General features: G+C 39.9%; 1 protein-coding gene across 1 annotated transcript in view; it reads left to right on the forward strand.

Moving 5' to 3' along the window:
- Positions 1-1044: 1044 nt before the first annotated feature.
- Positions 1045-27887, forward strand: part of SPAG17 (sperm associated antigen 17) — a 93654-nt gene continuing 66811 nt past the window's right edge. The window contains exons 1-5 of the mRNA XM_071559567.1: positions 1045-1207; positions 9568-9708; positions 10530-10589; positions 22053-22184; positions 27212-27371. Of these exons, the coding sequence (XP_071415668.1) occupies positions 1115-1207; positions 9568-9708; positions 10530-10589; positions 22053-22184; positions 27212-27371 (586 nt within the window). The 5' untranslated portion in view covers positions 1045-1114. The remainder of the gene's footprint in view (positions 1208-9567; positions 9709-10529; positions 10590-22052; positions 22185-27211; positions 27372-27887) is intronic.

The raw sequence follows: 27887 nt of genomic DNA on the forward strand, positions 1-27887 counted from the left end.
ACAGTAAAGTTCTTCCTCATAGAATAGAATCATAGAATCAGTTGGGTTGGAAAAGACCTCTGAGATCATCAAGTCCAACCCTTAATCCACCAACCCCACTTTGATTACTAGATCATGACACTCAGTGCCATGTCCAGTCTCACCTTAAAAACCTCCAGGGTCGGAGAATCCACCACCTCACGGGGCAGGCCATTCCAATGCCTGACCACTCTCTCTGTAAAGAACTTCTTCCTGATATCCAACCTAAACCCACACTGGCAGAGCTTAAGCCCATGCCCTCTTGTTCTACTGTTGGTTGCCTGATAGAAGAGACCAACCCCCACCTGGCTATGACATCCTTTCAAGTAGTTGAAGTGATAAGGTCTCCCCTGAGCCTCCTCTTCTCCAGGCTAAACAACCCCAGGTCCCTCAGCCTCTCCCCATAGGGCTTGTGCTCCAGTCCCTTCACCAGCCTTGTTGCTCTTCTCTGGCCCCGCTTCAGCACCTCAATATCTTTCCTGAACTGAGGGGCCCAGAACTGAACACAATACTCAAGGTGTGGCCTCACCAATGCAGAGTACAGGGAAAGGGTCACTGCCCTGGGCCTGCTGGTCATGCTATTTTTGATACAGGACAGGATCCCATTGGCTTTCTTGGCCACCTGGGCACACTGTTGGCTCATGTTGAGCCTCCTGTCACTTAGTACCCCCAGGTCCATTTCTGCCTGGCTGCTCTCCAGCCACTCTGTCCCCAGCCTGTAGCTCTGCATGGGGTTGTTGTAGCCAAAGTGCAGGACCCGGCACTTGGCCTTGTTAAACCTCATCCCATTGGAATCAGCCCATGTCCAGGTGGAGCTGCCTGTGAAGTTCTGAGAAGAGCGTGGCTCCATCCTTTGACCCTCCCCTCCCTCCCCCTCCCCCCCCCCCCCCGCCCCGTCCCCGCTTTATATATTCATCCACACGGATGAGGTTCCTCCCAGCCGTCCCTCTGGAGGCCGCAGGGCCCGTCAGCCCCATCCCTCCCTGCCCCGGGGGCTCCAAGGCCGCGCAGGCGCCGCCGCTCGGTCCCGTCCCGGTCGCTGTGGCGACGCGTGGGGCGCCGCTGCCTCCTCCCTGCCGGGCCTGCCCGCAGCGCCATGGCCCCCAAGCGGCCCCCGGACTCTGCGGGGCGCCGGCCCTCGGCGCTCCCGGCCTGGGAGGCCGCGCTGGTGTCCGCCCCGTTCGAGGAGGTGAAGGCAGCGGAGAGGGAAGGGGGGATCGGGGTGGAGGCGGCCGCTCCCCTGCCCCCGGCGGCTCGGGGGGCTCCGTGAGCAGCCCCGATGCGCGGCCGGGCCGCCCCTCTGCCCCCCGCACCGAGCGGCGGCACAGCGGGTTTATTTGCTTCTCCTCGGCACTTTCCTCTCTGGGCTCTGGGTGCCAAATTTCGGCCCGGAGTGAACTTTTTATAAACTGCTGAACAACGAGGTTTGATGGAGGTGCTGACACAGCATTAACTGTAGCGTTGAAAATGTGAGGCTGTAATTTTCCTGCCTGAGTGTGTGCAGCTAAAAGGCACTTTTTTTCTTTTTATTTTTCTTTCTTTTACGGAGTGTGAGGATCTAAAGGCGTGTTTAGGTTTCCAGGTTCTGTGTAAGCAATGTAATTCTCATAAATCTTGACTTGCAAGAGAGAGTTTGGTTTCAAAATAGCGTGGTAGCTAGCAAACAATAATATTTATCTCGCATGTGTTTATCTAGTGCTGCTTCTACAAGTGAGACAAATTGCTTCCGTGGCTTTCTTGTTTTGTGGATTTCTGTTGTACCCCATTAAAAAAAGTGCAGCAGTTTTTTGTTCCAGTTGCTGTGGGTTTGTGTTTTGGTTTGGTTTTCTTTTGATACGCCAGCAGCCCTGGTTAAATATGAGGAACTGAATTTAGAGGAAGACTTTTAAACAGGCTAATTGGTTTTCCTGAAAATGCCACAGAGGTCCAAAAATCTCTTAAATATTTACTTGATTTTACTTTTATTTGGTAGTAGCCATATAGTACAAATTTAGCCAAACAAACTCACTTTTTTAAGTATGCTACTCTGCCTAAGCTGTTGTTTCCCATTTTTCCCGAGGACGTACATTTTTCAGTAAAGGTCAAAGGCATTTGAGCCCTTTCTTGATTGTGAATCTTGTCCTGACCGAAGGGAAATCTTCCCAAAGCATAAGAATGGGCTGGAGCTTCAGTCTCCATCACTTACTCAGTTTCTGACCTTTCTTCCACACTTAGGTGCCAATTAGTGATTATTTTTTTATGATGGTGTTTATTGTGGTTGTGGATATTGTGCAGTGAATTTACTGAACAAAGTGCTTTGTATACTCTGCTGCCTCTACATGTAATTTATTACATTTCTTAAATGCAAACCATTATATTGAAGTATTTTTAAAGGTAGGAAATAAAACACTCAAAATGTAGGAAATGTCAAAACTCTTATTATTCAAGACCACACATTGAGGCAGATGGAAAAAAAATATTGAATGTTCACTGAATAGGGCAAGAATTCTGTAGGAAAAAGTATGTGATCACCTAATTAAAGATTATTGTGATGCTTATACCCATCGGGGCTGAATTAAGATTCCTGTTTTCCATAATTCTGGTGTTGCCCTACTGCTTTCTGTTCCAGTTCAGCTAATTTCACTTTCTCTGTGTTGCTTTTAGTAGGCAGAGCCTTGGGAACCTGGCAAAAACTGTCTCCTTGCTGCAGCCAGCTTGAACTCAGGCTTTGGAGGTGCTGGGCAGCCACTGAAATTTTCTTACTGCAGGAATGTTCTTGTTCAGCTCTTACAGTCACAGGCAAGAACATACTTGGTGCAAAATTGTCAAATGCCAACGAATCTCTTCTGAGAGTGTGTGAATCAAGATTCATCCAGTGTGGCCAAGTGTGGGTGTACTTAATGTAAATAACCGGGCTCTGTAAAAGCACATCTTTGACACAAGTACGACTCTGCTGCCAAATTCAATTCCTTCCTCTTGAACACAGAGGGCATTGAATATCTTAACTACTTAATCACATAGGGTTTTTTTTTAATAAAGGATAAACATGATTTTTAAAAATCAAATCTCATGCTGCAAATAGTCTAACCACACTATCCCTCCCCCTGCCCACCCTACCCCTGTAATCATACAGCATACAAGGTTTAAACTTGAATATATGAAGCTCAGGAAATGAAAGCAGCCTGTAAAAGAGTGGCGAGCAACTTGAATTGTAGATGTGACCAGACACAGTGCACAAGACTTATTTCTTACTCATCCTCAGTATTGTATGTGATACACCATATGAATCTGAAATTATATGGGAGATGACAGGATCTCCTAACAAGTAAGTAAATGTCTCTCCTCATTGTTCATGCGTAAAAAAATTTTAAATCTTTTACTTGTATCAATTTAGAAAATATTCTTTCCCTTTAGCAGAGTCAAAGGGAATTTGCTAGAACTAGTATTAAATTGTGCCAGATAGACCAAGTGATGAAATTTCATATTTTAATGTGTGTTTATAACTTACACTATTTTATTAGTTCCATCTATGAAAAAGAGTCATTTTACCAGTCCTAAGGTTTTTATGGAGGGGTATGCTAACTAAAATATGATTTAAATGGTATTTACTAACCAAATAATTACTTTTACTAAATGCACTGTGAAAACTGGCAAACACACAACTTAAAAACATGTACAGAGGAAATACGGATTTTCCAGAGCCTCACATTATAGTTTATGTACATCTTTCTTGTTTCTAATGTGCTATGCAGAAGAACATGGAGCTGCAAACTGTATTTCCCTTCAAATATTTATCATTTATTTTGTTTGAGTTCACTACAGATTTAAATTACAAATTATAAATTAAGATTTTAAGGTAGTCTTAGACTTTGCATGTGTTAAGTAGCTAAAAGGTGATATTTGCTAAGTGAAAGGTGAATTCTGGGCAAATACAGCCCTTAATTGAAATAACTGTCATCTTTTATTTGTTCTTATTAACTGGTACAACTAAACATAGCAATTAGAAGCCATGTTCTGTTCTGACTTTCCATCTGTGTGGTTTCTCTTATTTTATTGGCATTCTAGGGCCTGAAAATTGAATAGAACTTAAATCTTTTAAAACAATTAAAAATATTCTGAATCGAATGGCTCCATTTTTGGTTGCTGTTCCTACTGCTTTCTCTTCAGAGAAAAAATTAACATTCCATGAAGCTTTGATATTCTCTGACCTGCCCTGGTTATAGAGCAAAAGCTCAGGCTCTTAAATTAAAACGGAATCCATTGGGGTGTGTCACTCAGCAGATAATGAAAGTGGACTTGGGTATTTCTTAGCAGTGATGTCCTACACAGTCCCTGCATTAGGACTACAAAACTGCCAATAAGCAACCTTTGCCAGTAATGCCAGCAGCATTTGCTGATTTACAGGCTCCCTTATTGCTGAAAGTAAAGAGTGCTGGAGTTGTTACTGCTCTAATTGTTCATAAATCTCTATTAAATCTCATTGTTTCTGGAGTATTATGTAAAAATCAGGAGAGTGAAGAACTCTTGCTGTTTGGTGCTTAACTGTTTGGAGTTTGAGCTTCCAAATGTTTCTCCTCAGCCATTACAGGTAAATTTGAACTTCTGCTGTAGTGAAATGAACCTACTAGTTGTTTACCTAAGGAAAAAATCAAACAAATAAACCAAACACTACTCCCCCACCAAAAAAAAAAGGAACTGCAAACCTCACCACATTAGGTACCATAAGAATAAACAGCAATGCAAAATGAGAGATACTCAGATTGCCTGGAAAAGGGGGTGGTGGCTGCTCGATGCTTTTCCTGGCTGAAGAGATCTAGAAACTGGTACTGCAAAAATAAACAATATGCCTGACTTGTTCAAATGTCTTCACTAGAACAGCTGCCCTTTTGTGTCTTGGAAATGAAGCAGAAAAAACAAAGTGTGTTTTAAAAGGAAAAAACTGTGTGCTACATCTGCTTTTTTCTTCAGTGTGAATTGAAGTTAGAGATTTTCTTAACATACCTATGCTATTGAAACACTTCTGGGATGAATAAGATATGTAGGCTGTGTGTACTGGTGTTTAACAGTTGGAAAAAATCACATTACAGAGAATCACAGTGGAGGCTTGAGAATAAAATCAGAAGATAAGACACCTTCTATGTTTTGTGGAAACAAGGATTTTGCAAAACTACTAGATGCTTACATGGAGCTTTCAGAGTTAGGTGGATCTTGCTAGTCTTGGAACCTTTTCAGCTAAGGAGCATGGAAGTTTCCCACATAGATGGTTATTTCTATCACTGAGAGAAACATTGGTGTGTTTCAATTTTGGATGTGGCCAGGAGTTTAAAAGCAGGAGGACAGTGTCATTTGTGACAATGATTGTCACTGGATGTTTTCCAGTGAGAGCAACCTGGCCTCCCCTGAACTAGAGCTTGTTTTAGATTCTTTAAAAAGTATTCAGGTACCAGTGCCACATTTCCAGCTTCAATTTTTTCTTTTTTATTCACATTTGAATCAGTGTTCTTAATTCTGTTGGTTGTCAGCTCCTTGCATTTTGGTTGCCTTTGTTCACAGTTTGTAGTGCTTGTGTTATACTCTCAATGGCAGCCTCCCTGGGCTGTTTCCATGCTTTTCCAGTAGCTATTTTTATGGTTTTCTCTATCCTGTTCTTTAAGCTAGGAACCTCATTTGAGGTAGCCTTGGGGTCGCTAATCTATCCTCTTTCAGATCCTTTCTCAGGTCTCGCTTTTACAATAACATTTGAAAGAATTAAACTAAGTAGAGGAGCAGTTGTATATTGAGGGAGAAAATATTTTTAAAGTAACTATATACATTTTACTACTTTTCCTTCTCATTTTTATGTTGTGATTTTAGGTGGTGAGCTATAGAAGCAAGGTCTGTTTCTTCTCTATCCTTTCAGTGCCTTGAACATTATGGATACTGTTACAGAATTGATAATATAAAGTCAGTATTGCAAAAATATTAATTTTTTAAATCAGAAAATAATACAATCAATTAAACACCTCAAAGTATATACTAACATTACACATTCACTATCCTTACTGACCTCAATTGCTGTTCTCAGTGTGCAGCTTTTCTGAAAAATAATCTTTAAGGGCTTCAGTATTTGTCAGTCTAGAAATAGATGGCATGCTATAATGACTCTGGGAAGTCTGGATCATTATTCCCTGTTAAATGTGTGTAGCTATTTCTGATATTTATCTAGCTCCAGTTCCCAGGTATTCCTTTTTTTTTAGAAAAGCAATTTTTTATATTCATTTTCCACTGGGGAGGTATAGGCTGTCTCTAATAATGTTTAAATTTTTCTGCAAAAGACCTTGTATCCAGCTGCATATACTTGTGTAGAATTAAGTAAGGTGGGGTTATAATTTTCAGTACCAGTTCAGATATCTTGTGGGTGTTCATTCCATGTATTTTATTTTTGGTATATTGGCTAGTGTTTTGCCTATGCCATAAATGTTCTCATAGCTGTTCTGTGGAGAAGCTTTATCAGGTTGTTTATTTGAAGCAGAACATTTACAGGGGGAGAGAAAATGTGGCACCCTGACAGACAATTCCTGTTCGGATAACAAAAATTTGGGGTTGGATAATTTTGTTTGGGTAATTCCTAAGGTTTTTTGGAAAATTCATTGTGCACAAGCAGGACTTACCCTGATGTTTTGCTTTGGTGCTTTGGCACAGGCTGCTGAGAAGGTGGGCACCACAGTGAAAATGAGGAAAATTCTCTTTCCTCTTAGAAAGGCTTATAGTGCCTTTGCGAAGGAGGGTCTCATTGCTCAACCATAACTCTGAGAGTGCCTGGGAAGTATTATAGGGCCTAGAGAATAAGGACGTGGAGGGGCAATCTGAGGATGGAGAAAGCTGGAAGTGGTATCAGATAATGAAATTAGTGACTAGCTGGACAAGGAGATAGAAGACGAGAGCCAGGGAAACAAGTCACAGGTGTGGGAGCCATTAAGAGAAGTTGTGGAACTGAGCTGAGATGCAGAGAGTGGAAATGGAAGGAGAAATAAACTAGGAACAGTTGTGACAAAGGTGTGGAAAAATCAAGAAGAGACAGGACTATAAGGGAGACAGGATTTAGAGATGTTGTTGCAGGGTGATATTAAACAATGCTAAGCAGATTTAATTTGTGGGCACCAAGATACCAATGTGTTTTAAGGAGGAACTGAAGAAGACCTAAGGCAGAGGTTTTAGGACTCTGATAGAGATTTCTTTGCATATCTGAAGCACTGCAGTTGTGGGAACAGGCTCTATATTGCTGCTGGACCATGTTTACTGCACCATTCTGAGTAGAACCTGACATTCCTGACTCTTGCTGCTCTCGTGCTGTCAGCATCTGTGCATGAGACTGACTGGACCTTATTCCCCTCTCTTGGTGGTCCTTCCTGAAGTGGATAGTGTAGTGATATCAGTTCTTCCATTAGCTCGTGTCACAGGTGAGTAGTTTTTCTAGAGACTCCTCCTCTGCTGTTGAGCCCTGAGGGCACCAGGATACTGACAAGAGGGCACTTCAGTCTCAGTTCTGAGAGCCTAGAAAATTATGCATTTGTGCACAATCATGAGCACCTAAATCCTCTCTTTTCAAAGAATGGTAAAGTTTTTCTGTCCAGCTCTTGGCAGCTATACAATTGACTATACAAAATGACAATTTTGATGATAGTATTGGACTATCTAAAGCTGTTCTGTAGTGCTGTGCACTGATAGCTATCTTTCAACTTCAGGCAGGAGGAATTACAGTCCCCACAGAGGCCAGTGATGTTTCCATTTCCCTACTGAGCAGTGCCTGCTGCCCCAGGTCAGCTGGACACTCTGCTTTCATAAATACCACTGGATTTGTGTGCTCCTCGAGCATCAGTGACATGCTTGTAACTCTCCAGCATTTTGTAATTTTAAAAACTTGGGGTTTGTTTTGTACTGCAATAAAACAAGGAAGTTCTTAATGTGTGGAGCTGTAGGGGCCATTTAGGATTAGTTAACTGATTGTAGCTACTTGCAGATTCATTTAGTGACCCAAATGATCTTTTCATCTTTTTTGTTTTTCTGAGTCTTCTGTAGTTAACAAAGTGTGACATCGATATACAGTCACATGGTACCATACTCATGTGATGGTACTTTGTTACTGTTAGAGTTTGAGAAACTCTTTTACACCATGCAAGCATATACTAGTTTGAAACTTGAGTCAACTGTGGCTTTATCCCATCCCAAGCCATCAGTGACTCAAACTGCAAATATTTGAGTAGGCTTTTCTTCAGCTAAGAAAAGGAACAAGTGAAGAAGGGTACTGCAAAACTGGAAGAAGAAACTTCATTTACCATTTACATGTTTTTTCTTAGAGTGGTCGTTTTCCTCACTTCACCATAAACTCAGTTTGTTCCTCCTTTCAACAAGGACTTTGTACATAATGTATGAAAATATTTTCCTCACTATCCTGAAGTTACCACCCTCTCTTAAATTTGCCCCTAAAATCCTACGTTGCTGTGATGCTCACTGGACTGGTATGTGATGCTTACCCTGGTCCTGATCAGGATGATTCTATCTTGTGGTCACTTTGGTCTAACTGAAGCCCTTACCATGTTTACCTTTATGCAGCTGTATTCATAACCTTGCAGTTTACATGTACAGATGTGCACTGAAAAAAAAAAAAAATTGGTGATTTATGAAGAGTGTATAGCACAACCATTAGACATGCTTATGGTTCAGCCACAACTGATGCCGATAAAGAATACTTTGGAGGGAGATGTTGATGTGCTGGAGATGGTTACTCACTTTTGAAAGGGATTCCAGTAGGTTAAAGCAGAAATGTGAAAGATGACTAACCAGTAAAAGTTGCTTGAATGACATAGTTTTGAACCTTTTGTTTATGTGTATCACTTAATAACATATTCCAGTCTTCTGCATTTCTTTAATGCTGAAAACATATTTCTTTCAATTAAAATATATGTATATTAATGCAAATACTTGAGAACTACTAGTGTTGTTCGTTTGTCAGTATTGTAGTGAAATACAACTTGCCATTGAGAAGTAATTTTTCTTGATTCAGAACACTTAGTGGAACCATGTAAGAATCATGCTATGCATAAATATACCCTCATAAAATATACATATAATGCTGCAATTTTCAGAAAGTAGTATCTGGACATTATCTAATAACCAAGGTGAGGGAGCTGAAATTTGTTTATTTTTTTCCTACAGCAAATAATCACAATACTACATGTATTCAAAATTCACTTCTTGTTTGCCAGCTAAGCTGTCAAATCTGCAAATGCCATTTAAAAGCTAGTGCACCTTTGTGTGATGCTAAAGCAGCATTTGCCTGTCTGGAGGTTTGTAGAGCCTGTTGGTAGGTATTTCTGTTTTCCGTAGCATCGTGCTGCCACCCAATGGCAGAAAGAACTGGGACAAAATAGTATGTGCATTTTCGGGTTGTATGCAGTTTATTTCAGTGTGGTTAATACAGTGATGTCTTAAAGGGTCATAAAGCCATCTCTACAAGGCTACTTTTTGTAACTGCAGAGAAGTCCTTTTGTTTGCTTGAGTTTTAACACGTTTTATTATTTTGGAACACAGGATGACTGGAAGCCTAGCATCGCTTTCATTGTTGGGACGAAGGCTGAGGATGAGATGCACACCCAGGCCCTGTCTATGGCTGTGCAGGTGCCACAGCGAAAGCTCTTCAGCATAGTAACTCAGGAAGGCATTTTCACACAGGTAATCCAAGAAAGTGACTGTTAATAACAAATCACACTGTATATCTCGTTTCTAGGAATTGCCGCTTTTGGTCTGTGGTAACAACAAATTGCTCTGGGGAAATTTCAAAAGTTACACTAATTCATGGGATCATTAAGGTTGGACAAGACCTCCAAGGTCACCAGGTCCAGCCTTTGACCAAACACCACCACATCAGCTGGGCAATAGCACTGAGTGCCACATCCCGTCATTTCTTGAACACTTCCAGGGATAGTGACTCCACTGCCTCCCTGGGTAGCCCATTCCAATGCTTGACACCCCGTTCAGTGAATAAACTTTCTGATGTCCAACCCAAATCTCCCCAGGCACAACTTGAGGCCATTTGCTTTTGTCCTGTCACTCGCTGCTGGGGAGAAGAGCTCAACCCCCACTTTGCTACAACTTCCTTTCAGGTAGTTACACAGAACAATAAGGTCTCTCCTGAGAAAAGGATTTCTCAAGACTAAACAGCCCCAGCTCCCTCAGCCACTCCTCATATGACTTACTCTCTAGACCTTTCACCAGCTTCATTGCTCTAATTCATAGGAGTTAAAAATGGAAAAGAAAAACTTAGTGTATAAGCTGCTCTGCTCCCTGTAATGAAGGGATGTGATGAAGTTTGGTTACAGACTTTTCTTCAAGATGCTGATCACAGCAACTCCCTCCCTAAGGTACAGGAGTGCCACAAAGTGATTCCTTACTGTTCTGGAGTATAAGTGTAGTGTTTACAAAGAGAATAATGAGTAAAATAATCTGTTTAAACGTTAAACCTTCTCACAGTAGAATGCATTATTTACTTGCAGATCACAGAATCTGGGAGTCAAAAGGGAAAAAAGGCTAAGGATGTGCCTATGTACTATGAGGTAGGTTAAAATATGTATTGCAGAGTCAGTGCTCTTTTACACTGAAGTAAAGACAGCTGTGTGGTTGTGTTATGCATTGCTGAGCAAATGCAAATCTATTGGATTTAGCTAGTAAAAATACTCAAGCATAGATACTTAGACAGCTTTCTTTTTGTGATACCAGCAGTTCAGTTGGACTGCTGATTTAGTGATTATCAAGATGTCCTTTCAGGGATAAGAATTTGATTATTTAAGGATTTATTACATGGTATATTTTGATGGTGATGTCTCAAATTACATAAAACCAGTCAGACTGTTCTCTCAGATGCTACCACTAATTTAGAGACTTGTACCTTCATTTATGGTAATGCAGTCCCCTAAATGAAACACAGTTCTGTGTGCTAGTGTCCATTATAATCTCAGTTTGATGTTACATTCTAATCTGGTTTGTCTAGTGGGATATATCAGTAGGGTTTGGAACCATGCTTGGTACAAAGAGGACTTCCTCCTGCCTTGTTAATGTTTTAGTTACAGCTTGTGAGAGGCTATAAAATCCTACGATTAATTAGAAGATTGTTTAAAATTTTCTCAGGTAGAGTTTTACGGTCCTGCAGACCTGGGGCATAAAGAATTTTGGATCCTTCTAAAAAGATCTTGTTTGCATTTTATTTCTGCAATGACCAATAAACTTTTTATGTGTCTCAGGTTTTGGTGGACTTCATAACAGGTCCTTTTAGTTGTGGTCTGGTTTTCAGTAATGCCATGCTACTATCTGAACAAGTCCCTTTGGAATTATTTACCACTGACACGACTGTGAATTTTATGCAATTAACCCTCTTCATTTAAGACTAGCCTCCCAGGCAAACTCACCCTTATATTACCTGGTGTGTAAAACCTCTTCAGTCCTATTGACAGAAGGATTTTGAAATCTAGCTCCAAGCAGAAGCTTTGTGTGATACCTGTATTTAATTACTAAGAGCAATTTTCCCTGTGAAGTGGATACTTATTAAATTCCAGCTGTCAGTGCTGTGTCTCATTAGCTACTTACTTTACTCCTCAAAGACATTTTTTTCTCCCCTCCTTTAACAGAGAATATAAAATGCCTGTTCTGACCTTTTGCTTGGTCTCAGTTTCCGTTCAGGCTGTAGCGAATTAAAAGATTGATCATGTTGCCACAGCATTAGGACTCTGTTTCACAGGGCAGAATTTGCTCCTAAGCATTCACACAGATTCTGTGTACAGTTCATGCATTCAAAGCTTCCACTGAAGTAAAGATAGAAGCAAATAGCAGATTGGCACAGAACACAGGGTTGTGAAAAGTTCTTCTTAGAGAAGCATTTCTATCATCACCCCTTACAGTTCTCTGTGGCAGGATTCAACAAACTGTCGTTTCCACAAGCACATACCCATTTCTAGAGAGACTGTAAATGAGATTCCTGACATTCAGTGGTCTTTGAAAGTATGACATGTGCATGTGTGTCAGTTTGGGACCAATGACGTGCATAGTAATGTGGTTATTAATGATATTAATAGTAACATCGTTACTCATGCCATTGATCTTACATGTTGCATCTACTGAAATGTGGGGGTTTTAAATAAATTTTAGTGCAGCTGTCTGCAGTGCCTACAAGTCAAGAAACTTTAACAACTGCCCGTGACACATTGCAAGATAATTATATATCATGTTGAAATAATTCCTGTTATCTGTTCTAAGCTATTTCCCTTTAGGGTTTCTATCATCTTACTGAATTGTATTTCGTATCACTCTTATTATACAAGGTGAAGAATATCATGGCAAGGTTTATGAATATGTAGCTAAAAGATTTCCAGATCCAGGAGAATTAGTGTCTAGCACCTTTTCTGACTCTTACATGACTTGATGGTGGTAGAAGTCCTGATTGGTAATTTTGTACTAATTCCTGCACTTAACTGAGTGATGATAGGCTGATTCTCTCATAAAGTCACTGTGGAATTAATTTTTTTCCTTATAAATGGAAGGAAAACTGTTATGCCTCCTGTAAAATATCAGCAGATTTCATAATTTGTCATGTACAGTTTTCCAAGAGACAAGACCTGAAGCTGAAAATATATGGATTGTATAAGCAAGGTGTGTATCTTTTATTGTTATGTACCTGTTTGTTTTGTCAGTTTTCTGTTAAAGTTAATAATCATGTGTCATTAAGGTACCTTGCCACTAGCAAATATGATACTGTTTTGAATTTTGAAAATCTATTAAAGCCTAAATTTTCCACACTAGATTGTTCACGAGGCTGATGTTTTTTATTTTTCCCCCCTTAGAAATTATTCTGGTGAGACCGAGTTCAGGAGCTGTGTGGATAGAAATTTTTTTGTTGTTTTTTTCTTGTAAGACTTACTTTCCAGTTTTGCTGGTCTCACTGGGACAGGGTCAAGACAGTTACCCAGGAAATTTTCAGAAGTAATCATGTGCCATACTAACAAGGGAACAAGCTGGAGCTGGGAAGCAGTACCAAGGCAATGACAAAAGAAACTGGATCCTCTTGTGGGCCCTTCACATGAAAAGACTGGAAGTAGATGCACAGTGTTGCTGGAAATGGCCATGAGAGAGGGAGGGATGGAAGGGACAGAGACGTGGAAGAATTTTATGGTTCTGTCATAAAAGCTGAAATGCTTGGGATAAAGGGTCAAGGAAAGATGAAAAAAGCACAAGTGGCAGAAGCAAGAGCAGTGTTTTTTGGTCTTGGATCCCAGAACGTTGACTTCAAAATGTGCCCGTGTGCTTGTGAAGCCAGCAAAGCTAAAATCTTGAAACTAGCAGCATCCTTCCATGCTGCTCTGACTCATCTGTGGGACTAATCATCCTGTGTAGCCAAAAAGGCTTAATTGCAATTAAAAATATTAATTTTTGTTCCACCGTCTGTTGAGAATTAATATATTAATTCTGGTTTCTCACAGCAAGGCTCCTACCTATAGTTGTCAAACTAAAAAGTATAATCAGGTCACGTGCCAAATCCAAATCATGTCCCATTCTCATCCTGAAATTCTGGGAGGCTGGACCAGAATAAATCAGTTGTAAATAAGTATTTCCCAGCTGTTAATCACTGTGTAGATATCTAATTCTATTGGCATCTCCTGCATTTTGAGAACTACCTTCTATTACTCACCACAATAGCATTAATTTCATTCAAAAAACCAGTTAAGAATAGATATTCTATTTCTAAATACTTTCATGTCCTCTCTTCAGTAGGTCTTAAAACACCTTATGCCTATTACACCATATCTTTCTGTTATTTGTGTCCCTTTTTTGTGACTCTCCGAGTATTGTGTCTAACAATATCTTCAGAAAAATACAAAAAGGAAAGCAGAAATACAGACAAAGAGTATGCATTTATCTGTGTTCATTAGAGTAAATTCCTGAGGTAGAAAAAACAAAAAGGTTGGTTTAGCTTGATGTGAAAGCAGAACTCTTAATGTCACAGGCATAACACTTACAGTGTGTTGGGTTTCTGTGGCCAGTTTTTGGTAGCAGGGAGGCTGCAGGAGTGGTTTCTGTGAGAAGCTGCCAGACACTTCCCCCATGTCCAGCAAACCCAATCCCCGCCAGCTCCAAGATGGACCTACAATAGTAATTCCTGTGATAACATATTTAGGAAGGAAAAAAAGTTATCAAGCAGATGAAAATTGCAGCCAGACAAGAGGGGATTCAGAACATGAAAACAACTCTGCAGACACCAAGGTCAGTGGAGAAAGAGGGGGAGAAGTGCTCCAGGTGCCGGAGCTGAGGTTCCCCTGCAGATCATAGTGAAGCAGCTGTGTCCCTGCAGCTCCTGGAGGTTCATGGGGGAGCAGAGATCCACTTGCAGCCTGCAGAGGAGCCCCATGCTGGAACAGGTGAATGCCTGAAGGAGGATGTGACCCCATGGGAGGCCCATGCCGGAGCAGGATCCTGGCAGGGACCTCCTGACCTGTGGACAGAGGAGCCCACATTGGAGCAGGTTTTTCTGGTGGGACTTGTGACACTGTGAGGGACCCACACTGGAGCAGCCTGTGCCTGAAGGACTCACCCCGTGGAAAAGTGGCCCACACTGGAGCAGAGAACTGTTCCCCTTGGGGTGGACTCGTGTTGGAGAAGTTCATGGACAGCTGTCTCCTATGGGAGGGACCCCTCCCCTGGAGCACAGGGAAGGACTTCTCTCACTTCTCTTCAGGAACGACCTGTGATGAACTAACCATAACCCTAATTCCCCATCTCTCTGTGGCACTGCGGAGGGGGGAAGGTAGAACTTGGGAAGAAGGAGGGGTGAGGGAAAGTGTTTTTAATATTTATTTTACTTTTCATTCTCCTGCTCTGATTCTGTTAGTAATAAATTTAATTAATATCCCCACTTTGAGCCTGTTTTGCCTGTGATGGTGATTGGTGAGTGATCTCTCCAAGTCCTTATCTCAACTCATGAATCCTTTGTTACATTTTCTCTCCTCTGTCCAGTTGCAGAGGGGATTAATAGACCAGCTTTGGTGGGTACCTGGCATCCAGCTAGAGTCAACCCACCACGTATGGCAAGCGATATTTTCACCCAAGTACAAGCTCTTGTGGGTTGTCTGGCATCTGGAGAAGAGCAATCTCAGTAGTAGGCAGGATATGTGTCACTGAAGAAAAAGATTTGAAAAATAATGCTATTTCATGCTATCAGGAGTGGTTTTAAGGAAGCCTTTTGGTTTCTTGTGGAAACATATAATTAAAGATGACATATATTTGTGGAAGTGTATAGGTGTTGTCACAACACTATCAGAAAAGTTGTGGTCAAGATTAGACTTTCTCAAAAGTAAAGATAGTCATATTAAAACTGAACTTCTCAGTCTAAATATGTGTGTCAATAGAATTCTAGTTTGTAGTAAAATTTAGAAAGATTTTGTTTTCATTCCATTAGAATGAAATTAATTTTAAAAGTTGTTGTAAAATGGAACAACTTAGGAGCCAGAACTTATCTGGTAGTGCAATTTTCATGAGAGGGTTTGACAGTGAAAGCAGCTTTGGCAGCCGTGTTTAATGATCAGAAGGATAGAAAGGTTTAATTTTATTTTTCATTCCAGTACAAAGCAAAATAAATACTCTTAAATGTCATAATAAAATGGAGCAGTTCTCCAGCCTTTGTCAAGTGGCATTGTGTGGATGCAAGTTAAGAGAATTTTACTGCAAAAGGACTTGGCCCTTACACTGTCTGGATACACACAGGTTTAATGCTCAAGAAACACTTGGGAATTGTTGTTAAGTGAATATGCCTGTTAGGAAGGTACTGGCTTCAGGGAACGCTAAGGAACTTTAAACCCTGCTGTGGGCATCATCATCTACTCATCTGCTCTTTCCTGTCATCAAGCTCCTACCAGTACAGAATACAGCATGATCCCACTGCATGAGTTGATACATTTACCTGAGATACTTAGTGTGTTGTCTTTTGAGGAAGGGTTAACTACTCTACCTCCTGGGTCCAAGTATTTATGTCAGTCTACTTAAAAGGATGTTTAGGAAAGAATTTGTTAGCTTAGGTTTAGCATGTCTTTGCATCAGCCTTTGCCTTTGTGAGAGGATCTGATGCCACTGTATGATCAAGTGGCCTGTGTAGTCCTTTGAGTTATCAAATTATATGCCTTACATTTGGATCTATTTATTCAATGAGACTGAGCTGTTGTTGCTGTGAACCAGTTGATCCTATAAACTGTAGTTGTTTGCAGTCATTTTCTAAAGTATCTCCAATTCAGTATTGCTTTCCAGGAACATTGTGTCAACATGTAAGAATGTTATCCTTGAAGTGGTAGAGGGACCCTCTGAAGTAGGCAAAGGAAATGCTGTCCACTGTTTTGCTGCCTTCAAAGTTTTCAGGTGACTATAATTGGTTCATTAAGGACAATAGAGAGTATGAATTTTTTTTCAAGTAGAGCAACTAATCCCAGAATCTTTTGTCACCAAATTGAAAAAAATTAAAAAGAAAACCCACACCAAAAAACCAACAAACAAACCACAAAAAAAGCCTTGTTGCAAAGCTAGACCAAGGTGGAAAGATCCTGCCTAGTTTTGTGATGCAAGCCTACAAGGCCATTGGGACTTGCTGGTCCAAGAGTTCTGAGATTCCAAGAGGCTTAGGAAACTCTGGCAAGATGTAACTGGACAGGTCCTGCCAGCACAAGGGTTAATGAGGCAACTTTGCTTCTTAAATCTCTTTGTTCCACCTCTGTTTTGGTTCTCTTCCTAGCCAGATGCGACGTTAGAGAAGCGTAACTAAATCCTTTAGCTTTGTAATATTCATTGAGTGGATTCACTTGGCTTGAAATTACTGGAGACAATTTACTTCTTGGAAGCGTAAAATATTCTACTCTATAATGGAAAGATTAGCTGGGCAGATTCATACCACTGAAATGTAAACATTTCAGTGTTTGATCATAGCAGTATCTTTTCATCTGAGCACAGATCACAGCAGATTGGCCTGTCTTCTCTTTTTAAAAATGTGTGGGTTGTGTAGCAGTTCTGTAGGCATTCTTCAGAAATCAATTAAATGCCGTTTCAACTATTGCCACTCTAGTGTTAAAAGCCCCCCAGATATCTGAAGGGTCTCATGAGGCAACCTTTCCTATGCATAAAACTTCTCCTTCCTGAGATAACAATGGTAATACCTGGTCTTTCAAATCTCTGAATATTTGTATTGTATCTTGACTTACCTTAAAGTGGTTTGGTTTTGGTAGCAGTTACTGGGCAGGAAGCCATGGGAGGTATATGTCATAGATGTTGAAAGTTCCTGTATGAGCTCTTCAGTAAAGCCAAGGTGAGAAGTCATCCAAATTTTTATGTAATGTATTTTCTCATTTTTACTTAAATTAGGTTATTTCACCATTTGTATTTTCCTTAAAACATTATTTATGTGTAACACTAGGAAATGTAAGTAGCAGTAACATTAAGAAACATAACGCTCCACACGTATGTTAAAAAGTTCTCATTTTGCACTGCTGAGATTAAAACAGTTAAGATATCCCCTCAGGCTGCACATTTTCTGTAGAGAGAGGTTTAAAGAACAGACCTTCTTACAATGGATATTTCTAATAGGTTTCTGCCAACCAGATCAAGCTGTGTTGTGTTTTGGCAAAAAATGGACTCACTCATATGAGTGACAAGTTATTTTTCCAGCAGCCATTGCTGCTGCTTTCAGAAATATTCTCACAATAGAAAGGCAGATACTCAGTACACGAATGGCATTCATGTTTGCTCAGTATTGCTTAATTTTAGTGTGTGTGGCTCATCTTCCGCAAACGAAGATTTGGGAAGGGCTGCCCCACGTGGGTGTGCCCTTCCAGCCTGCGCAGTGGATTTTTAAGTGAGGCTCAGCGTGTGCAGAACTGGCCCCACCGTTTAAGTCCTGAGGTTCATCTGCCACAGCCGAGCGAGCTTGGACAGTGCCAGTGAAGTCCTCAGGACTAGAACGTACAGCACCCGGCATTTCCCAGGAGGTCTCCCATCCAAGTACTAATCCGGGGCTGACCCTGCTTAGCTTCCAAGATCTGGTGGGATCGGATGTCAGGGAGGCATTTAACTGCCTTAATTTTAGTAGGTTTATTTGATAAGGACTTTGAGAGGTAGAAGAAGTAATCAAATCCACTTTTTTTTTTACTCTCTGGAATACATATTGGTATAATCTTCTTTGAGTAACAAAGATGTTTCATTTGGTTTTGCAGTCTACCTTGTGGGTACATAAGCTCTATATGGAGTTCTGCTCAGATGTGCAATTGGTTTACTATTTATGTGAATCCTTAAGCTCTGTGTGAATTGAGAGTCATTAATTCACCAGTGAAGGATAATGATTAAGCACGTGAGTTTTTGACATCATAGGTGGGAAGGGGTTCTGAGAGTTAAAATGGAATTAGGTGAATAGTCTGATGTAAAAACTGATTTGTCTTTCAACACACTACAGATGTGATCTGAAAAAATAATTCAGTTAGCTCAGCTCCTTCCTGGTATTCTTTCAGAATGATTGATTGTACTGTGCTATAGTCAATGAAATAACATCAGCAGATTCAGAAATATTTAATAGTATGTGTAAAGTGGTCTTCTTATTGGTATGACACATGCAGCTTTTCTTCCCTAGTCTGTCTCGAAAGTTGCTTGTGAAGGATTCACAATACTTACGGCAGATAGTAATCAGTGAAGATTGCTTTTTCCCCTCCTCCTTTTATTACTTTGTTCAGGAAAATACATCTGAACAGTAATAAACAACTTGGTTGTGTAATCCATATAAGCTCTTGACAGTTGACTGTCCTGCTTCAAATTGACTTATACTGTGTCAGCTAGTAAAGGATTTTACTTACTGAGGAGTTCTTCTAGGAACTGTTGTGTTTCTTTTGAGGAGTGTTACATGAGTCTGAGGTATATGTGATGGTCTGGACTTTGTACATTTTTGAGAACCAGAGGGAACACAGGGCTTTTAGAAAGTTTACTTTGGATGTGGGAGGGCTACACTATGAAGTGGGCTGACCTCTGTCCATAGCAAGGAATTCTACTCTTCAGGTAGTAATAAGGCTGTGAAAGTTAATAATGTAATTTATCTTTTTGAAAGATTTTTTGATTATGATTTAGGACCCACTATTTTTCTGTATATTGAAAAAGAGGTTTTACAAAGAAAGGTAACATAAAGACTCTGGCTTTAAATGTTTCACTAACTTTTAAGACCTATCTCCTATCTCAGTGGTGCTGACATCTGCCAATAGTGTGGTGTCACTTACAAGCACTCATGTGGTGTTTGAGTGGCGTGAAATACATGCCCTTTGCACCAGGCAACTAAATCTCTGCATGGTCTGTACTGCCACCATATGAGATCAAATACTGCATCACCAAAGCCTTTCTGCACTTCACCAGTGGGACCCCTGCCGTGTGAGGAATGTTGGGTTTCCTCTTCCTTTAAAGGAAAACAGGCCCTGCCTAACTGAGTTTGTCCATCCAAGTTTCCATGGTTTCGCATAGAATAACGTCATGCCTTGTGGGATGGTATAGCCAATCCACTTCATAGTATCCAAAACTTTCCTCCAGTATTCCTACAAAATCTTTGTCTCCAGCTTTTTTTTTTTTAATTAAGACTATGTAGATTCTTAACTGTTTATGGCAGGTGCTTACATAACTCACAGGATCACAGATGGATATGGATGTGTAATAAATTGAATTTCTTTTACCTACCATGCACAGATTGATCTTCTGTCTTTAGCAGTGATGGAGGATTGTTTTTAATTTCCTTTATGTAAAAGCAGATTTTACATTTCTGTATGAAAAACTATTTGCTTTCTTTGTATTGCCAGATGTGCTGCACTCATTTTTTCTTTGTCTTATTTGTCTGACCTCTCCACAGTCATGAAATACACTTCTCTAACAGCTGAAATCAAAAAATTCACCCTTCCTACCCACTCAAGAGTTGTCCAGCTGATTATAGGGCTTGTTCAAGTCTCTTCTGCATTCTCAATCAACAAAATAGGAATAATCATGATGCATTGCTTTTGACTGGTAAAATGCTTTGAATTTCTCAGGAAGAAGGGGTTTTAAGATTCTAAGCACTTTTTTCTTCTTCCATGAATAATAAATCAGCAACTGCCATCGAGATGGGTTACTATATATACACTTTCAGGAATCCTTCCAGAATCCCTCTATTTTCCCTCTATTGTGTTTCAAGAAATGTGCAACTCATCTACATAAGGCCATTGAGAAGCATCACTTTCCATAGGCTGTTAACATCAATTCTTAAAACAAAACCTGTATGAGAATTTTTTCTCTCTGAGAAAAATTACTATGATATTTCCTCAAGGTCTCTGAATCAGAGCACATATTTGTGTGGTTAGCTTTCAGTGACTATTTTTTGTTGGAATGATGAGTAGTTTCTAGTGTGCCTACAGTTTGTAGGATTTTTTAAGTCTTGTTCTTAACAAATCCTTGATTTTCTGCAGTTACTCTGATGTCAGTGGATATCTTTCCAGAAGCCTTCTATGGTTGGCTTGTTGAGGTAGTGACCAGTAAGTGGTCTTACTTTGAATATGAAACACATAGAGCAAAACTCTTCTTACTTGTGATGTATTTTTCTTGGTGTATGTTAAGGAGATAATTGGGTTTATTTGTGTTGGAGGGGAATGATTATTTTGGAAGGGGGTTTAAATACATATGTTTTGGGTTGTTTCCCTGTTACATGATTCAGAAAAAAAAAATCAGAATTTTAAGATACTTCTTTTTCTGTAGTTTGTCTGAAACAATAATTCAGTGTATAATAGTCTGGATTTCATTTTGGCTTTGTTTTATTCAGAGAAACATTTTTAGCAGCTACATTTGCTTACCCAGGTTTTACTTAAGAAGTGAGAATTTCTAAACTAGGCAAGAAGCTGTGAAAGCTCAAAGCTAATGGTGGTGTTTGCATTAGACAAGACACAGTTCAGTAAGATGCAGTGTGCACCTTCATTGTCTGAATGTTAGCAAGCAAAATTAACACCACATGTGCCCAACTGTAATTGCTCCAAGAGGGGAAAAGAGAAACATGTCAGAACATTTGAGTAACACCTAATTCAGCCCATGGTTATAAATAAAGCTGATGGTTGCTTAAAAACAAAAGTAGGAAAATATTATGATTATATTATTCCTCAACAGCGCTTCCTACGTAGGTGAACTTTATTACAGAGACAACACAAGTGAAAAGAAACATATAACAACTTTTTATGGTATTTTTATGTTATTTTATTTTTTTTGCAGTAAATAAAGTGGTTATGAGGCTCCAAGGAAAACGGCCCAGATGTTAGTGAGTTGTATGAAATTTAGTGGAAACAAGCTGTAAAAAACATAGTCATAAAACAGGCTGTCAATGCCACACATCTGGACAATGCAGCTGTATGTTCCCGCTGCTGTCATCGCCCTAAGAAAACTCAATAGCCTTATTTCACCCCAATTAGGCTGCATACCAACAGAATCAGAATTACACAGGGAGGGGGTGTGTTTTTATCAAGACAGACCCTCTCAAATTCCCTTTAAGAAGTTTTTATCTTTCATTCAGGTCTAGTGCCTCAGACACTAGTCACTTTGTAAACAGTACTCCAAACTATTTTCCTTTTTTTGCTATCTGTTACATGCTTTTTAATTTATTACTTTATAATGTACTTGCTTAAGGTTGCTTCTTTGTTTAAAACCTAAAAAAAATTACATTTTCCTGTGAGAACTATGTGTCTGTTCCCTTTTGCATAGATGGGAGAAGTTTTTTCCATTCTGCTTTTATCTCATACTATAGGTGATATGACTTCATTTGAGGTCCTCAGAACCAAAGAACAGCTGTATGTCTTACTGATATGTTGTTTTTCTGGAAGTGTGGCCATTTTGACCCACACATTATACAATGTGAGGCAGCACTTCCTCATTTCAGCATTCAAAGTATGTGTCAAATGCAGTATTAAAACTGTATGAGTAATAGTTTTGTTGTGGGTTTTTTATTTTTTTCCTCTCTGCAGGTGATAGAATTAGCCAAAGCCATTCTGGACAGTGGTGCAGAAATTCCTGTTACACTAACTGGAAAGCTATTGAAATTTCAACTGCTTTGTCTCAAGCAGAAGGACCTTCAGAGACGAGAAGCTGAAAAAAAGGTACATTAGTATGCCTTAGGGAGGATACTTAATTAACTTTCTGAAGACACTTCTAGTGTTGCTTCCATAAATTCAGCTATGTTCTCCTGTTTGGCTTCACAGAACTGTAATTGAAGATAAATGTGACTAGAAATGTCTTTTTAAACTAATTAGATTTTGTGGGTGAGGCTCTCAATTACTCAATTGCCAGTGAGAAAATGAAAGGAAAAAAAGAGAAAATTAAATATACTATGCAAGAACTCTTTTCTGGAGGGAGAGCTAGTAATGGCTTAGCTGAGTCGTAGGTCCAATAGAAAATAGACCTACAAACTGGCTTCATCTAAATATCTCTCTGCTGAAGTAAAGGTAGGGGAGGTTGTTACTTGGGAGGTATCAGTGACAGATGTAGAGCAGCACTATGAGGTTATTGTTATTAATCTCCTCTCTGAAGGGAATTTGGAGGTTATCTATTCCATCCTCCAGCAGTAATTCATGATAATATTTCCATAAACTATTCCTGGCAGATATTTATTGAACCTTTTCTTAAAACTGTCCGCTGCTGTGCTTTCACTTTTCAATGGCAATCAGTGTTACTGCTGAACTATCTCTACAATGTACCTGTTTGGAAAAGGTTTCTGATCTTCTGTTATCTGTAGGGTCCAGACCTATCTAGCTACAGACCCTCGTAGGTGGCTGCTGATCAATGTTTGGATTGTGTCCAGGAGCATGGAGTTGCACAAACTGCAGGGAACAGTGGCTCTGGGCAGTAAATCAAAGTCTGTTATGGACAATGAAAGCTGGCAGCAAACTTCTCTCTATATTTTATATATTCCTTAATCTCATTGTTGCTGAACACTTTGCACAGTATGCTTGAATACACACCCTGAGCTTGGCTCAGGAGGTCAGAGCATGGTGCTAACACCGAGGTTGTGGGTTTGATCCCCGTGTGGGCCAGCCACGTTAAACCTGTTACTGTTTCACTTCTCACTGTGTATCGAGACAACAGGTCTTACCCTGCATTCTACAGAAGTCCATAACATTTAACTAAACAAACTCAAATGCATGTCATGGTTTCTAGTTTATGGTTATGCGTCTTCCTTTCCTCTGAACTCTCTCAAAATAGTTACATATTTTGAAATCTGCTTCTCAGAACTGGGTACCGCATTTTGACGTGTTCCCAAAACTTGCTTCCATGTGTTCTCCAAGATCATCACTGGCTCCAAGATTGCCTCAGTCAAATTGCTGATGTGTTCCAGAAGGAATTTCACTAAGGTTGCACAGGATTGTGGATCAGACCTGTAGTTGCTTTCTAAGAGCTTTTTAGGTTGTCAGTGGTACATTTCAACAACTTACTGAACAGTTGGTTTTGCTGTAGTCTCATTCATGAAGCTGAAGACCAGTATCAGAAATCACAGAATCATAGAATCGAGTGGGTTGCAAAAGACCTCCGAGATCACCAAGTCCAACCCTTGGTCCAACTCCAGGCCATTTGCCAGATCATGGCACTCAGTGCCACATCCAATTTCCATTTAAAAACCTCCAGGGATGAAGAATCCACCCCCTCTCTGGGCAGCCCATTCCAGTGCCTGATTACTCTCTCTGGAAAGAATTTTCTTCTGATCTCCAACTTCAATTTCCCCTGACAGAGCTTGAGCCCGTGCCCCCTTGTCCTATTGCTGAGGGCCTGGGAGAAGAGACCAACCCCCACCTGGCTAGAACTTCCCTTCAGGTAGTTGTAGACAGTGTTGAGGTCACCTCTGAGCCTCCTCTTCTCCAGGCTAAACAACCCCAGCTCCCTCAGCTTCTCCCCCTAGGACTTGTGCTATACTTGTGTTATACAATTGCTGCAATAAGTTTACCCTATAATGTTTACACTATGAAGTGTGATGACATGGAGACCAGAGCAGTCTATTCATGTAAAAGATGCAAGAAGAAAGTAGTTTAGTGGATTTTGTGTAGTTGAAAAGTCTGTGAATTTCTTTATCAACAATTCTGTGTGTGGGAATACTTGGTGGATATATAGCACACCATCACAAGAACATTAAATGCTAGGTAATTAAATTAAAATTTTGTCCTATTCCCACAGAAGTCAGTTGATTAGGAAATGATAATATAAGACACAGAAATATATGAGAAAATAGTATGAGAAAATAATGTCTTTTCAGTCTGAAGAGAAATTGAGAGGCTAAAGCTATAGAGCAGATTGTAGTGAATTGAGAAAAAATGGCTTTTTTTCTTAGGTATCAGTCAATTCTGATAAGTACACTGTAAAACAAATTTTTTAAGTTTAAAGATCAGGCACTTCAATATTAAAATGCAGTCTTTAGCTTTGATTTGGCAAGATTAGTCGTTACTCTAATACCCTGGATAATCTGAGGATAGTGTTGAAGAGTCTCTGGAACTTACGGTTTCTTCCCAGTTTTAGCCAGTCAGGAAAAGTTGTTACATCCTCTGAATGATATCTATATCAAAGTGTGACAGACAAACACAAGAACAGCAGTTGAAGGACAAAGCCAAGAATTGAGAGGATTCCTGGCTCTGCAGTACAGAATGGGCAGAAACTGACTTTTAATTTACAGGTCTATCTCTAAATTGGCTGCTGTCCTAGTTCAGCAGGAGGGACCAGCTAACCCTGTGTGGGGGTGATCAAAGCTGTGTATTCTACCCCCTCTATTCATTCCCCAAGGTCAATGGGCCATTAGCAGCAGCTGCCCAGGGAGCCATTATCACTTCACACCCAGCCTGAGGGGGGCGGAGCTGCTAATGGGCCATCAACAGCTCAACACCCCCTGGCTCCCAGAGTTAATCACCCATTGTGTGAGTCCCCGCCCAGGGGGATGGACTGAGAGCTCCCTGAGGGTACATAAGTGGTGGGTAAGAAGACCTCGGAACCTCTCGTCGGATCCAGAGCAGCAGCAGGACCTTGACAGGAGGAGATCCCCGCTTTTTTTCTCTTTTTTTTTTTTTTTATGTACCCTCAGGGAGCTCTCAGTCCATCCCCCTGGGCGGGGACTCACACAATGGGTGATTAACTCTGGGAGCCAGGGGGTGTTGAGCTGTTGATGGCCCATTAGCAGCTCCGCCCCCCTCAGGCTGGGTGTGAAGTGATAATGGCTCCCTGGGCAGCTGCTGCTAATGGCCCATTGACCTTGGGGAATGAATAGAGGGGGTAGAATACACAGCTTTGATCACCCCCACACAGGGTTAGCTGGTCCCTCCTGCTGAACTAGGACAGCTGCCATAAATTTTTTAATCCTTTCCAACTAGCTTGTACAGTACAAGTTCCATTGCCAACAACACGTGTTGAAACCAGGATTTTACTAGCAAGTCAGTCCTCAGAAAGCAAATATATTTGTCCATTTTTTTATATAATAGACACCAGTTAATAGAATGGATTATCGGAACTACAACAGTATGTGAATAAACAAAAATAAGTCGTTGGGAAGTTTCTTTATTTCTTTAGGAGCAGAAGCTTGTCAAAGATTTACAGATGTATGTATTTAAATTACAAGCAGAAAAGTGTCTCTGAATTAGAAAACTGACTGAGGTAGTAAACTTCTCTAATATGAAGCTTAAAATAACAAAATTACAGAATGTAAAGCTAGTGGAAGATTAGAAAATTCTCAAAAACCTGAACTTTTCATGGAAGGAGAAATATGACATTGAGAGGAAGAGGAAAGATTCCTGGAAAGGAGAGGCTTTTACTTCATGAAGTATGAAGGTCAAGTGGTGTTCTTGGTTAAAATCTTGGCAGGTCAAGAAATGTCTCTGTTGATTTGAGAATGACTTAAAATTATGCAGATGCAATAGGTGAAGTTTATTGTGAACTTGGTGTCCCGATGATTGTATCTTCTGTTTGGTACATTCATCAGCTTAGAGTTCAAAGAAGTACTATCAAAATTTTTTTGTTTGAAAGGTGCAAAGTGGAACAAATTTGAAAGAAAATACTGAAAGCCTCCAAATGCTTCATTTCACAGTGCAAATAGTAGCAAGAATCTGTTGAAAGTATTTCTAAATTTTACAAAAAGGGAAGGCATTAAGGAAGAGAAAAGCAGGAAGGGAGAATATTTTCTGCTTTGATTTTGAATTTGAAGTAAATACAACTTCCACAGCTGGAAAGTTTGCCTTTCAGCTCGATCTAGGGAAAGGAACTGTGTAGAGTTAACTGCCCTTTCTCACTTGCAAGAAGGGCTTTTCTCATTGTTTTAATAGCCTTTAAAGGATTGTTAATATCTTTTTATTTTATTTAATTTAGGTTTATAATCTTGAAATACCATTTTTGCATAGTTTGGACATAATACTTCTGCTGGGTAAAATAAGGTGGAGGCTTTCTTGCTCTATAAAAACTCATATTACCTTAATATGTTTTGGATTATTTGAATTTTAGGCTGATTCTGGACTTTCTGGATTTATAGTGTGGGGCCTGGGGATATGTACAAATCTTTTTTCATCCTGCACTCTTAAATTACTGAGCTCAATGTAGATGGGTTTTTTTGAAAATAATTAAAATGGCTGAGTAATATCCTTTGTGAAATGAGCATAAGGCTCTTAGTTCTCGTTCATATTAGACAGATATTTACATCAAATAAAAATAGTGCTGGTACCATCTGATACCATACTCGAGAGTGTTAGCAGAGATGATAAAGACTTAACAGATACAGAATTTTTGCCTTACTTCCCTTCAGTCCAAGGAAGGTTTCTGACTGATGCAAGTCCTCTAGTCACAGTAACTAAAGCACAGTGATTTCTTTTGCTCATCTTTTTACCTATATGCATTTTGTTAGTTTGGTAGGCATAAGATCTGCCTACCTCTTGCAATTCCTTTTTAATGTGAAGTCTTGGTGCTATGATTAAGAATATAATAAACTGAATGATGTGTTTGAGCAGCAGAAAGCAGGGTGTTCAAGACAGGTTCACCACATCAACATTATAGTGGCTGAGAGGGAGAACTATTAAAACAGAAAAATTGAGCAACTAAAGTTTTACAACAGTCCGACCTTTGTTCTGCACAAAGGCTACAATGACAACTTTGTTTATCCGTCTTTCAGGCAGAACAGCAAGCAAAAGAAAAAGAAAAAGCTAAACCTCCTGACAAGAAAGCTGAAAAAGAAAGCAAAGATAAAAAGGCAGCAGCCGCAGCCTCTGATAAAAAGGACACACAACTGAAACGTCGACATGGAGAAAAGGAGGAGAAAGACAAATACATTGGTATATAAAAAATGCAGATATACTCCTGATGAGCTTGTTAGAAATCTTGCAACCTAGCTTTGAGTACTTTGTTTTGTTCCTTGTCAAGATCTATTTGGCAATATCAAAGCATTGGCACTTCATGTTTTAAGAGGGCACCGTGTTCTGCTCAGTGTTAGGACAGATTGTGCAGTTCAAGAAATAAAGCACAGATAAGATACATGTAACACATTAACATCAAAATGTTTTAGCATGTGTAAGACTGTTTATCATTCATCCCCAATACATTATCACCTTTTTGAAATTAAATATTTCTGCTTTTGAGTAATCTTGAGATTACTTGCATTGATGTCTTCCCTCTTTTGAGTATGGACTAATCACTGATAATTCAAACTGACTGATTGTTACCCACTTGTCATGATTATTAGCATAATCATAATTACAATTCTTGAATGGTGGGCAGTCTTCAGTATGTATGCATTGGAATTTTTTTATCTGTACACGACTGTGCAGACATCTGGGGTTTTGTTGGAAATT

Source organism: Pithys albifrons, chromosome 1 (genome assembly GCF_047495875.1).
Source record: "Pithys albifrons albifrons isolate INPA30051 chromosome 1, PitAlb_v1, whole genome shotgun sequence".
Classification (NCBI taxonomy): Eukaryota; Metazoa; Chordata; class Aves; order Passeriformes; family Thamnophilidae; genus Pithys; species Pithys albifrons.